General features: G+C 31.9%; 5 protein-coding genes across 5 annotated transcripts; 2 read left to right on the forward strand and 3 right to left on the reverse strand.

Annotated features, from left to right (window-relative positions):
• Positions 1-470: 470 nt before the first annotated feature.
• On the reverse strand, positions 471-2,858 carry GO595_006241 (ankyrin repeat protein; the record flags this gene model as incomplete). The annotated part of the gene is made up of 1 exon (XM_067919572.1): positions 471-2,858. The coding sequence occupies one exon, from the start codon at positions 2,856-2,858 to the stop codon at positions 471-473; it is 2,388 nt and encodes a 795-aa protein (XP_067773556.1).
• A 697-nt stretch (positions 2,859-3,555) lies between these two features.
• Positions 3,556-4,569, forward strand: GO595_006242 (uncharacterized protein; the record flags this gene model as incomplete). Its single annotated transcript, XM_067919573.1, has 1 exon — positions 3,556-4,569. One exon carries the CDS (start codon positions 3,556-3,558, stop codon positions 4,567-4,569), a length of 1,014 nt encoding a protein of 337 aa, XP_067773557.1.
• Positions 4,570-5,264: 695 nt separating this feature from the next.
• Positions 5,265-5,879, reverse strand: GO595_006243 (uncharacterized protein; the record flags this gene model as incomplete). The annotated part of the gene is made up of 1 exon (XM_067919575.1): positions 5,265-5,879. The coding sequence occupies one exon, from the start codon at positions 5,877-5,879 to the stop codon at positions 5,265-5,267; it is 615 nt and encodes a 204-aa protein (XP_067773558.1).
• A 134-nt stretch (positions 5,880-6,013) lies between these two features.
• On the forward strand, positions 6,014-8,061 carry GO595_006244 (uncharacterized protein; the record flags this gene model as incomplete). The annotated part of the gene is made up of 2 exons (XM_067919576.1): positions 6,014-7,804; positions 7,873-8,061. 2 exons carry the CDS (start codon positions 6,014-6,016, stop codon positions 8,059-8,061), a joined length of 1,980 nt encoding a protein of 659 aa, XP_067773559.1.
• A 1,228-nt stretch (positions 8,062-9,289) lies between these two features.
• GO595_006245 (Vacuolar-sorting protein SNF8) lies at positions 9,290-10,012 on the reverse strand (the record flags this gene model as incomplete). The annotated part of the gene is made up of 1 exon (XM_067919577.1): positions 9,290-10,012. One exon carries the CDS (start codon positions 10,010-10,012, stop codon positions 9,290-9,292), a length of 723 nt encoding a protein of 240 aa, XP_067773560.1.
• Between the last annotated feature and the right edge of the window lie 4,334 nt (positions 10,013-14,346).

Consider the following 14,346-nt stretch of genomic DNA (forward strand, 5'->3'; position numbering starts at 1 on the left):
ATCAATGTCTGGATTTGTTTAAGAACTTTGAAAATTAAAGATGAAAATGATTCATTCCTTTTTTTATAGCGCTGCTTCATTTCCTTTGCAGCTTTACGGAAGATCCTTATCAGATAGAGTTTTTTGTTGATATTTCGATAAATTGGATTAAAATAAATCCTGTGTTTCCCACTTTTTTAAAATTGAATAGTATATCTATCGTTAATTCAACAACTCGCCAGAAAAATTAATATTAACCACCTATTTATAACAAAAAACATCAGCCTTATACAAAAGTTTTAAATCCTATCTGGTACATTTCATAATTTTGAATTCAGAGCTTCTGTCATCTGATAAGATTCTTCTAAAAGTTGATTTGTTTCCTTTGTTATTTCCTTAATGGGAAACTTCCAGCACAAATTCCAATTACCAAATTTCTCTTCATAAAGATTAAACTTTGTTTTCCTTAAGATTTACTAATAAACTGTGATTTAATTCACTTGGAGCACCTTCTGCGCCTGGTGCGCGTCGCTGTATATATCATCGAGTACTCCCCCGCTCATACGCGCCTGACTGAATGCCTCTCCAGAATCTATACTCCTCACCAGGCCCGCGAAATTGTACAGGATGTCTTCTCTGTCTGCATTCCTCAATGTAGAAACTCTTCTTCTATAATCGTCGTAAATCATTTGTGCTCTTTCCATTTCCACTCTTGCCTTACTGAGCTTTTCTGTTTCTCTTGTTAATGCTTTATTATTTTCGTTTATCCTTGAATGCTTCGAGCTGATGTATGACATGTTTGGATTCTCTTTTCGTTGCTCGCTTGAGATGTCGTTGTAGCAGCGCTTGTTGTCATCTTGCAGACGATTGACCTCACTTTCGATTTGATGGTGTTTACTCTTCGCCGATTGGTATTCTAAGCTCAGAGAACCTTCGACTGAAACAGCAAACGAAAGTAAGCTTTTGTATGACGACAAAAGGGTTCTGTACGCTTGCATGATTCCATTGGAATCGTAATTGCCTTTGATCGCAATGCCATGAACAAACATTTTGTTACAGAAGTTGATATCGCCGTGCCCTGCGCAATATGACAACGCACTGTTACCTGTGTCGTCAATAGTGTTCGCATTGGTAATGTCAATCAATTTCCAGATGTCATTCATCCAGCGCTGGTTGTGGAGTTTGCACACTTTGATGAATGGTGTGCTGTTGTGTCGGTCTGCACTGGTAACGTTGAACCCTTTACGAATGAGAACATTAACGAGATCGTCCATTCCAAGATCAAGCGCTAAGTTCAGTGGAGTCGATCCGTTTTCGTCTTTTTCGGCTGATATCTTCACTCGTGTGCTTTCGTCAGAGTTTTCCCAGATGAACCAGATGACTTCGTAGTTCTTACAGATCATCGCATATTGTAACGGCGCGCCAATAACAAAGTTCCATTGTTTCATCCCTTTAACAAGCTCAAAGTTAAAGAAAGGCAACTTCATGTAAGTCAACAAGACAGGGAATTTGTTATTTGCGGCATTAGCGCCATGATGTATTAGGGCTTCAACCCAATATTGATTAGCTTGTTGAAGAGCAATAACAATTGGCTCGTATTTAGATTCGGGATCATTAATCAGACAATTCATATCATATAGAATTTGGGCTTCATTGTAAAGTTGCCTTTGGAGTAATACAGAAATCGGGAACTCGCGCGAATTGTTTTGGATGTCAATGTTGCACTTGTTATTAAGTAAGAAATCAAATTTGTCCCTTCGAAATTGATCTGCTTGACAGACCCGAATAAATGGGGTGCCCCCGTTTGGGCCAATCGTATTAATGTCGGCGCCGCTGAGTAAAAGCTTTTGGCAGAAGTCGAAGTCGTCATAAAAGAGAATAGAGATTGAGAAAACAGTTTCACGTTTGTCGTTGTGAATATTTATGTCAATCCTACGATCAATGAGGTAAAGGACACGTGATTTGTCGCCATCAATCATCGCAAGATGTGCAAGAGTGTTGCCGTTGGCTCCTTGAACTGAAATGTCGCCTCCATAATTGTCTTGAATCATCTCAGCAATTTGATCATCGCGTGTGAGATATGCTATGAATTGAACTGTGTTTTCGTTGGCGTCTTTGATGTTGGGATTTGCACCGGCTTTAAGGAGGTAATCAAATAATTGATAATTTTCTGAAATTATCGAATATGAATAATGAAGTACGGTTCTCCCGTTCCTGTCTTTCTGGTTGATGTCACCGCCTTTTTGCTGGATTAATGTGGAGAGATCATAATGACCATTGACAGCTGCTATCCAAAATGAATTTTGGCCAGCGTCATTGGCTTTGTTTGGGTCGCAGTAATTGTTTAAAAGAACATGTGCAATATCATAAAAATTCTTTTGTGCACAAAACATAAGACTCGTTGTCCTGTCTTCTTTTCGTCTTAAATCTAATTCAACACCTAATCCAACTAATAACATAACACGTTCAAGATTATTGAGATTGACTGAATTATAAAAGTCAAGCAAATCCTTGGTGCGACTAAATGGCCTCAATATAATTTCTTGTAGAACAGAATTCTTATCATATATCACATTGTTCTTAATTGTGGAGCGAACAAATGATTGGAATCTACAATAATTAGCTCGAGCGTTTTGATCATTTTCCTTGCCACTTTTATGATGTAAAGCAAATTGCATCCAATAAACGCCTTGAGGATTGGGTTGGAAAATGTCGTGAGGGCTTATAAGAATTTGTTCGATTATTAATGGATTATAATTGATTGTATACTTTTCTAGAAGCACTTGACTATTAACTCTGCCTTCGTACATATCACGAAGCTCTTGCATTATTTCATTCTCTTCTGGTCCAAAATATTGAACACTTGGTCCTGATCCCATTTCTAATTGTTACTTGGCAAATTCCAAAAAAAAACGTTTAAATTTTCATTGTTTTTCACTGAAAATTGTTAAATTTTTCAATCAATTTTGCGTATCGTTTAAACTGGCAAAACTCTTCCAAATGTTAGAAAAAACAGCTAAAAGTAACTCCGTTTTGAATTCTGTAATATTTTTTTTCAACCGAATCCATGATAGCGGCCTTTTACGGACAATCATCCTATCATTAATTCACATTGCACAAGGATCAACAATAATATCTTCCTTTTTCAACAAAGTCCCAGCATCAGTTCAATCTTTTCTGTCATGGACTACATACCTAACGAAGACCTTTTCAAGTGGGATTGGATCCGACATAATGGAAAATCAAATATTGAATATTGATGCGATATGCATGACAATGTATTTCATTTTCATGGTTGCTGCTCAACTTTTTGAGCGCTCCCCCTTTATTTACACAATAATTATATCAGTTTTTCTCGTTCCGATAGGGATTGGATTATCATTTATTCAAACAACTGGAGGCATCGTTGTTTTTATTCTATTCCTCGTGATTTTAGTTATTTTGGTTGTCTTAGATACAATTTACTTTAAAAAGCTATTTGTGCCATTCATCGAAACGTTCAAGGATATCTATTCTGACACATCAAGATTAATACAAGAAAAATATTTCGACTTTTTATCTGGTTTACCTATATTTATGATGGCCATTTCAGGTTCATGCAACAAATCCACTGGTCTCTTCTTTTTATATCTATTTCTTGTTGTTGCACTAACTGCCGTTCAGTTTGTTGCGTACAAATTCGGTGGAGCTGTTCCCCAAAGGATGACTCAGAAGCTCTTTATCCTATATCTCCATTACACATTCATTCCAATTATCAAGAAATTAGTTGATGCAACCAAAGTTGAAGGCAGCGTTTTCTGGTCTGTAGCGTTGTTTGTTGTCATTTTTCGCATGCTTTTGCCCATTGCACTTCAAGCATCATCCGTTTGGCAGCTTTACAAAACCGCCTGCTTCCTGAACGATGGCGAGTACCGAGACTACATAATGAAGTCTAATCGTCTTCATGCGTATGTCTCCAAAGGGGTTAAGCGCAGCGCATATTGGTGGCCTTTTGTTGAGATTGTTGTGAAAATTTTTTATGCGATTTTCGCCGCATGTGACCAACCAATTGTTGCTTGCATTTTGATGGTTCTTTATGCCGTTGCGATCATCGTCATTAGGCCGTACGATTCATGGGCATTCTTCACAATTGCAATTGGAGAAGCATTGAATCTGATAATCGTTGACATAGCAGCAGCAGCATCTCCAAATGGTTCCACTTTTAGCTCATATCTTGTGGCATTTATAATATTTCTTTTCTTTGTGCCGTCGTTTGTTGCGCTCTTCTTATTCATCTACTTCGAGAAAATTCCTGCTTTCACAAGAACATATAACATCTTCGAGGGAGCAGAAACAGATCAATTTTGTGGGAATTTGGTCTTTCCGGGATGGATATTGCAAAAGGAAGAAACTGAGAAGAATGAGTTCGCACTGCCTTTGGATTATAGAATCAAGAAGACGAACGAAATAGTCGACGAGGCACAAAGGAAAACAACGTACTTGCTGTACTATGCACTGATACCGTTCGGAATGTTCGTGTTTTCGCTATCGTCTGCAAGTATATTCCAAATATCTGGAGCAAACATTCTCAACTGGAGAAGCTTGCTTTGATGTATCTAATGTAGCTTAATGTTTATGTGACTCCGATTAAATAGTTTATATCGTTTTCCCAATTTCTTTTAATAATATGATTTTCAGTATTCCAACTAACAAAAAGTGATATTTGTGATCAATATAATAGAAATATTTGAAAACATTCGAAGGATAATCTACCATAGCGTAGTGTAAACATTAGAGCAAAAAAATTGTGTTTCATTTGTTTTTGTGATTTTTTATGAATTGTAAATTCATATCACATTTCAGATTCAATTTAAATAATCATCATCAAACCTAAGTTTTTTTGAAACTTATTTTTATTTTTTGATTACTCCGTTATCACTATATACTTTTATTTTTGTACTATATCTAAATATATGTTAGAAAAAAATTGGTTCATACAATTTTTCAAAAAACATCAAAATATACTTAAAGAATTTTAGAAAGTTTTTTATGTATTTTCACTAAAAACTTGATGAATACTTATTAAATCAAATCATATATAAATTAAGATTTTATTTTTATTCAGATGTGCATAAAAAATATTAGGAATAAATGTTTTAGGAAATTCCATAATTTATTGATTTTCTCTCATTTCCGAAAATCAATGTCAACAATAATTTTTGCATGTATACAATTATATTTTATTTGTTTAAAATATATTTTATTAATTTACATTTAGAGAAAAAGTGAAATTAATTTTGTTTACGCTACTGTTCTCCCAACAAATTACTGTATAAATTACTTGCACGACCGCCTCTAGATTGTGCGGGGGTTATGGGTTCCTCAATATGGGAACGCCTCCTCCAGATAACAGAAAATGCGACATAAGCAACAAATGTGATTACGCCTAAATATATACCAATAACGCCTCCCCATGCAACAGAAGGTGCATTGTTGTAAAGTAGCCCATCACCCATCATGCTAAAGCGATCACGTTTCAAACTTAACTTTGGTACCATGAGGTTATCGATACATGAAGCACTGCAATTTAGCGCAATATCCATTGTTGTTATTTCTGGTCGTGAATATTGTCCATTTCCCTTTAAAGATTTGATAGTTACATTTGCTTCCTTATCTCGATATAGACAACCAGCAATCAAGTTTTTATTGGAGAATGGTCCCTGTGGAAGCTTCCCTTGAGGGTTGTATGTGATTTCAACTTGATCGTCTTTTTTCAAATAGAAAGCCATGCTTTGTGGGAGGTGAACTATTATAGTTTCTCCAGAAGGTATAGACATAGTATATTCATCTTTGTCTTTTGCTTCAATGTACACATATGGATCAAAACAAAAAGCAATCCTAAACAATGAAAGCAAAAACATTTTTTTTATCACAAAAGTGCCACTGGCATTTTTCAAAATTTGAAAACGACAAATTTACAACATTTGGAACGGTTCAAATGCTCACCATCTTTCTTGTCTTAGGAATCGTGGAAAAAATCATAAATCTAGTTGACATGGACAATGCAGACGCACAAGTTAAAGATCTCGTAGAGGATACATCAATCGTAATTCAATATTATAGACAAATTTCGAGAGCTGCTACATGCAACTTGACTATCGATCAGGCTTCAGTTCCATACGTGAAAGGTTTGACAATCGTGAATGAAATAGTAACAATGGTTACGCCCCTTTCTTTATCTGTCGACGTATTGAAATTGACGCAGGGTTCCAAATTTGCAAACAAAGTTGATGCTTCACAAGTTGGGAAACTTATCATCTACGATCATGACAATTTAGAAAATTTAGTGATTCCAGAATATAGCAAACTACAATTTGAAGGCAAAGTATCTTCATCTTACAACATATCTCTTGGTGATGAGTTCTTTACATTAGGTGATGCCATTACTTATTATTCTTCATCATATGATGAAAGTTTTAAATTTGATGGAGATACTATTTATTTATCAATTCACAAAGACGCTCTTGATTTCAAAAAGCTTCCTAAAATCGAAATAACATATGTTAGTACGATAAATACTTATGGCTATTCATTATCAGATCCAAATAATGAGTACTATGTAACCATTTCTTCTGTAATTTCTTGTTCTCTTGTCTCCAACAATGGATATTTCCCACTTAAATTCACCTCCATTTCATTTGATGATTTATCGTTAAGTAATGATGCCTATATTCATTCCATATACTTTACCAAAGATATTGTCTATGACACCAAAGGTGAAAATCCGTGTGGTTTCCGCGCAAATTACATCAACGATGTTTCATTTAATTTTGATAATTACTTATATCAATTCACTTACACATATTCAACGAACAAATTCACAGACATCGGATACATTCCAACGTATTATTATGCTGTTGACTCAAAAACATATACCATAAATCTAAAAGGGAAAACGTTCAAAGAGAATTCGAATCTCATCATCGAAAAGAACACCACAAGTACATATAACGTCAATTTACAATGTGATGGAAGTTCTCTCTCTAAACTGTACAACTTTTCCCTTATCAACACTAACATACGCTTGTATATTGATTCTGCATTAATGGTACAGAACTTATATCTTTATAACAACAAGTTTTCGGTAGCTGTCAACGCGACTCTTTGCGGCACATTGACAGCTAAAACTATTACTGACCTGAACAACGTCTACACACCTGATTGGAAAAAGGTCACCATCATCGATGGGTTTGAAGCTGATAAGATTCAACTTTCGTCCTTCAAACTAGTAATCAGGAGGTCGTCTTCTTATTCATTAACTACGATCTTTTACGATAAAAGTTTTTCTCCGATTAATATAACGCTTTCGAATGTTTCCTTGTCAATCGATAACGCGGCAGATATTCCGCACATTATTCTTTGGAACCCATCGTATATAAAACTTGAAACAAAAGTTTACAAATCGCAAGAGATATCGATCAATGTGTACACGAAGGACCACGTCAAGTACGAATCAAGTTATGAATACGCACCGTTTAACTTTGTGAATCTCGACTTCAATGATTTCGAGTTTAATCGGAACATAGAAATCATTGGAATCAATTTCAAAACAGACATTGCTTACGAACTGAGTTATACATTTAACACCAAATATGTGAATGGGCAAGAAAATTTCTTCTATTTGTCGAACGTCATCACGTTTTACTATAGCGCAGCACAAAGAACACTAATGCTCCATGCAAACAAAACGGGATTCGCGTTCAACGAAAGTCTTCTTGCAAACAGAAGCAGCTTCTCGTTCGAAAGAAGCGATACTTTCGTTTCGTCGTCGTCGTGCAACACAAGCGTATGGAATAACATACTGTATAAGCCTGATGACGCAAGTAAATCTTATGAATGGTTCGGATACTGCAGAGGAAAAAGCAAAACATACAAAATGGAGGTGGTCATAGGGCACAAGCAAGATGTGGACGGGGGCAACGGAGGAGGTGCAGCGGTCGCGCTGTTGGTCGTCGGGATGCTGCTCGTTTTTGTGCTGCTGGTGGCGCTGCTGTCGTTCATAACGTCCAGGAGAATAACTGTCGTGAAAGAGTTGTTGGATAAGCAAAGAGAACTCGAAAATGATAATGAAAATCCATTTTTGGATGAATAACGCTATTGTTAATAGCTGAAACTCTATTTGAATAAAGATTTATGATCGAAATTTATTATTTACATATTATAGTTGATGTCATTTACATGAGAGAAATTTAATGTCATTTCATTATGGAATTATAGCTTTAAATTTTTCTTATGTATGCAAAGGATGTACAAATGGCATTGGTTCTGTAACTGCTGCTTGATGAAGCCAAGCTAAGTTTTCTTGCATGTATTAATTAATACAGCAATTGCTTTTAATGATGTTAATGAGGCTTCTGATCGTATTTCTTCACTTTCTACTGTTTTATTTGATATTTATTTTTATATGTGTATATATTATTGTATATACATAAATATCGATATAATGATATGTGAAGAATTTGTATCATTATGCAGCGCTTTTGAGCGGAAGTATGTATGAGTTTATAATATGTTTCCTTATGGTATGCATTTTGTTTAGGTTTAAGAGTTTGACTGAAGTGAGTAACTTCAATGTAGATTACAAAGAAATGGTGAAAAAATCCGCTATTTAGTTTTAACGGGTTTCTGCTCGATCACATCCGCCTTTAGTTGCTATTCCGAAGGGTATCGGAACATTAGTTATGGAATATGCAGATATTATTAACACACTCTCATTAAAAATTATCAAATAAAGGAAAATATGATTTTATTATTATATAATTATTTAATGTAAAAACAAACATTTGTTCCATCTCGACAAGACTATTTTGCTTTCGGCATAGTCTCAATAATTTTTTTGGCAGATTCTTTAATCATTTGGAACTGAATAAGCCAATTGTCATATTTGTCCGAGGGGAATTTTGTAGTGTGTTTTTTGAACCAATTTTGAAGTGTCTCTACTATTAAAAACATAGGGCTTCCAGATTTGTAATAATTAATTGCATTATACCAAATCAGATTAACGTCATTACACCAATCGAATATTGATTTATATTTATCCTTTCTAAGATTTTCCATAACAGTTTCTAAAGTAATTGAGGATTTGAAAATATTTTGATTTGCATTTAAAATTTTTGAGAAATCTTCCTTAAATATCTGTGTTATCTTCATGTCAAGAAGTTTATTTATGATTTCGACGCACCATTGTTTTTGAAATGTGTTCATTTAGAACAAAAAAATATTCTTTAAATTGACTAACTTTGTTCGAATCGAAAAATGAAAAATAATTTTTTTAGTTAAATCCAGGGAAAAGAGCACAAACATAATATCGCTTTGGTTGGCCTTCGACTTCATCAGTCCAGATGAACCCTTCTTGAAGAAGAGCTCTTACAGCCTTTTGAAATCTTTCTTGATCCCATCCCAAGTTTCCTTGATCAACGAAGTAACCAGTGTCTTTAGCTAACTCTAAAACAGCTGAAGAATCGTTATCAAGATCGAAAGAAACAATTTTGATGAAATATTGTTTTCCAATTTTGACAACAGAATAACCTTCGCCAATACTTCGAAGGTTTTTGAGCGATTGTTCGATATCATCCTTGCTTATTTTAGGGCTTTTTGATCCATATGTCTTTTTCACTCTTGTTAATACATCATCAAGAGGAATCATACCACCGGCAGCGTTCTTCTTTAAAGCGGAGCAAACATCAATAACCTTGATTGAAAGTTCATGATAGAAATCACCTACACCAAGGATTTTAGACCAAAAGCCATTTTTGGATTGAAGAGGATCGACTCCGATTTGAAGACACATTGTATTGAAGTCTCTTCTCATGTCTGGATCTGTTTTAATTTGCTTTTTATACTTTCTTGCAAATTCTTCAAGCTTTTTTTGGAATGTAGCCATTTGTGTTTTTGCTGCGTTTAATTGCTTTTCACGGAGCTCTTGACCCATCCTTTCTTTGGCCTCTTGCTCCTTTTGTTGGTTCATAATTGCTTGTAATCCACCTGCAGACATTTTCGCAAAAGAATGGAAATTTAATAACCGTTATTTCGGGGGTTTATAGGATGCCCTGAAAACGTTTATTCGATGAAAAATGCAAAAACAATTTTAGAAGCAAATCAAGAAACAATTGATCGAATCATAAAAGAAAATGAAACAATCGCTAGTAATTGCAATATGTTAAAGAAACAAATAAACCAAATTAATCACGAAATATCTAATAAAAAAACTCAAGCAATTGAATCAATGAAACCAAAAATCAAAGAACTAGCATTAAAGCAAAGGCATGAAATAGAAAAATTAAAAAAATCACAAAAAATAGAACTTGATGAACTTATAAATTCACATAATGAACAAATCAAAAATATTCAAGAAGAATTATCAAATAATATACAAAAAGCAAATAAAGAGTCCCGTGATAAAATTAACAAAATGGAAGATATTTTACAAAAGCGACAAATTGAACTTCAAAGAAAAATCAATGAGAAAATATCACAAGTAACATCCAAAATAGAAAAAGCAAAAGAAAAATCTCTTCAAGAAGAAGAAGTTTTCCGTACACAATGGGAAAAAATCATTATCAACAAATTGCAAAAAGAATTTCAATCCAATTTAACAGAAAAGCAAAAAACATTAAAAGAAAAGCAACTTGAAGAAGTCACAAAAACAATTTCAGAGCTCGAAACAAAGACAATCACTGAGCGTCGTGATTTAGAAACCAAAATCCAAAGCGAAGAAAAAGAACATTTAATAATAATTACAAACTTGCAGCAAAAACTGAAAGTTCTTAAAGAAGAATTTGATTCATGTGAACCAATTGATGAAAGTGAAATTAATGAACTGAGAGAACAACTTAACAATTGTAAATGCGTCGAATATCGAAAACAAATAAAAAAATTAAACGAAGAAATTAAAGAAAATGAAAATGAAATTAATAATATCAAAAATTTAAATTTAATTCAACAAAATAAAACGCAATTAAAAATTAACGAGTTAAATGAAAGTATTAATGAAAATAAAATAAAACAAAATAAACTTAAAGAAGAAATAAATGAACTCCAAATAGAAATTGTTAATATAACAAAACAACATCAAAAAAATGTTCTTGAAATTAAAGACAAATTTAATCAGGAAATTTCTGATATAAGTGGTAGAATTAAGCAAACAATCGGTAAAAAAGATGAGATAATAAAGAAGCTGACATTACAACTTCGTCAACTTGGAATTAACGTTGATTAAAAGCAAAAACAATTTAGCAAGCACGATACAATTCAATTATTTATTTTTACGGTTGAATATAATCGTATCTCACAATTTCTCTCTGTAAACTATTCATTTACTTTCCTTTTTTTCTAAAAATTCTGTTTTTAAGGAGTAAGATATTTTCTAAAGATTTACAATTTTGTAATGAAAATGCATTGACATCGAAAAGAGAATTTCCTACCATTTTTTTTTTTTTTAATTTAATACAATTAGAGACTGCGTATGTAAGACATTTGTTTCTATATATTAAAAATGAATTTCTAAGTGTTCATATTTCAGAGTTATCACAATTTTACTTATATATATATTTCGAGAGTCAAATATTGATAATTGTTCTAAATATGATTATAATAAACATTATTAAACTTAATATGAAATATGAAAAGCACCTATTATTTTTCCTAATCTTAATGTAAACATCGTAATATGTCACAATTTTTGAAAATAAACTTAATTTAATTAAAATTTTTAAAAAATTATTATGTTTTGACTTTTATTTAGGGATTGCTATTTCGTTAAAATTTTTTAGAATCAATATCAATTTAATTTTATTTATTGAAGTATTTTACAAACTTCGTTATGACCTTTTTCTTTAGCATAATAATAAGCATCTTTTAATAATATAAATAAATTCCAAAAACTATTTTTAAATATTAAATTATTAAAATAAATATTATAATCAACAAATAAATATCTTTTATATGAGCATCAATTCCTTTTTGTTGAAGAAGTAAGTAAACAATATATGAATAACCATTTGTCGATGCATTAATATGAGCTGTTTGAAATATTGTGTTTAATTTCCGAATATTATTTTGAAACCATAAAATATTCAAAAAAGTTTTTAATAAAACAATTAATTATCTTTGGCATTAACATCAATTCCTTTTTGTGCAAGAAGTAATTTAACTATTTCTATGTGACAATTACGTGATGCATATATAAGTGCTGTTTTAAATAACTTAAACATATTCCAAATATTATTTTAAAATATCGAATAATTAAAACATATATTAAACAAAAAATTAAAATATTTTTAGCATTTATATCAATTCCTTTTTGCTCAAGAAGTGATTTAACTATTTCTACGTAACCATTTGAAGATGCAATTGTTAATGATGTTTCAAATAATTTGAGCAATTTCCAAATATTATTTTCAAATAAAAAATCATTGAAACAAATTTTATATAAAACAAATATATATCTTTAGCATTAATTCCAATACCTCTTTGTTCGAGAAGAAATTTAACTATATCAGTATAACCTTTTCTAGCAGCATTTAAAAGTAAAAAAAATAAAACAAATAAATTCCAAATATAATAAATAATCACTAAATTAAACAAACAAAATTTAAATAAAATCAACAAATAATATTATCCTTAAAATGATATACATGTTCTGTTTCAATCACAAGATAATTAAAAAGTTCTTTATTCCCAGAGAAAGATGGAATATTCACAAATTCAATTGGTATTAATTGTTTTCCGTAAAGATATTGTACCATAAATATATTACCTGTTTCAATTGCTTTAGTAACAACTGATTGATTAATTTTCATTCCATTCTTTTCGAAAAATGAAAAAAGTCCATAATTATTATACATAATACATACTGTACCTAAATGTGTAGGATCGAAATAACTTTCGAATTTGTTTTGATATATATAATGAAATACTTCGTTCTGATGGAATTTAATTGCTGTTTCATACGCGTTTTCAAATGATGAATGATTTTGCTCACATAAATGAATGATTTCATGATTACCTCCTGCAATTGCATATTTGGTGGAATTATTTATATTGGAACCATTTGACAATAAAAATTTAAAACATTTAAATGATCCAAAAAATGCTGCATAATCAGCTAAATAAACATTTCCTTCATTAATAAAGGAACATCGTTCATAAATCGATGGTTTAATAAATTGATCAAAATCAAAATTAGGTTGCGATGATATTTTTTCAAGTACTTCAACTTGATCATTTCGAATCGCTTTCGCTATTTCATTTGGATTAACTCCTTCATAAATTAATTGTTGATGATATGCCCAATTATTCGCTTTAAGTTCTTTAATATGTTCATAAAAACTCTTATAACGTGGTTCATATTGATAATAACTAAGTTCTTCTTCAGTCATATAATGTGCAAAATATGGTGTTCTTTTGAGTTTGCTGACATTTGGTTCAACATATCCATTTTCAATAAGTTTTTCTAAAAGATAATTCGATTCTTGATTATTAAGAGATAATAAAAGTTCAATAAAAACTTCAATGATTTTGTTTCCTATTTCTTTTTTCGTTGTCATTTTGCATATATAACGAATACATGGTTCTCCAAGTCGTTTTGAAACATAACATGAATATACCATTTTACAAATAAGAAGAATATATGAATATGTATATTTTGAATAAAAGTATTGTAATGAAGATTCAACAGATTGATCAATATTATCCTCATTTAAATCAAATATAATTTTTTCGAGTTCATGTAATTGTTCAACATTGAAGCCGGATTGAGAATCTTGGCTTTGATCAGCTCCCATTTTTAATTAAAGAAACTTCTGTTCAAAACATGTTTTGAAGGTTTATCAGAAAAATTCAAAAACGTTTTCCCACAAATTTTTGGATACTTTATACGACGATACCTGCATGAGCTGTAAGCTTTACAGTTGGGGAGGTTAATGGGTTTTTAACTTTTTATGTAATTTTTGATCGTAATCATGTTTTAGGAAATATGAAAGAGAAAAATTCATTCGAAATTTTTTATAAAAAAGCTGGAGCAGGATTCTTATCTGGGCAAGGTTTTGCTGCAGTGTCCGCTCTATTCCACTCTATCAGAAATTCACCCAAAGGAGAGAAAATAAATGATTTTAGAGATCAAATGATGAAAAATTCATTTCAAAAAGGAACTGAAATGGCATGCTGTGAGGTTGTTAACGCCATGGTGAGTCCCTTCGTTAATGCACATATTTCAAATCCATTCCTCCAAAATATTTTATCAGGTGCTTTAACAGGTGCCATAATTTCATGTAGAAATGGTACAAAGGAGATTCTCAAAAGTGTTGCTTTAAATACAGCCCAATCAAT

This window comes from Histomonas meleagridis, assembly GCF_020186115.1.
Source record: "Histomonas meleagridis strain 2922-C6/04-10x chromosome Unknown contig_41, whole genome shotgun sequence".
Taxonomy (NCBI): Eukaryota; Parabasalia; order Tritrichomonadida; family Dientamoebidae; genus Histomonas; species Histomonas meleagridis.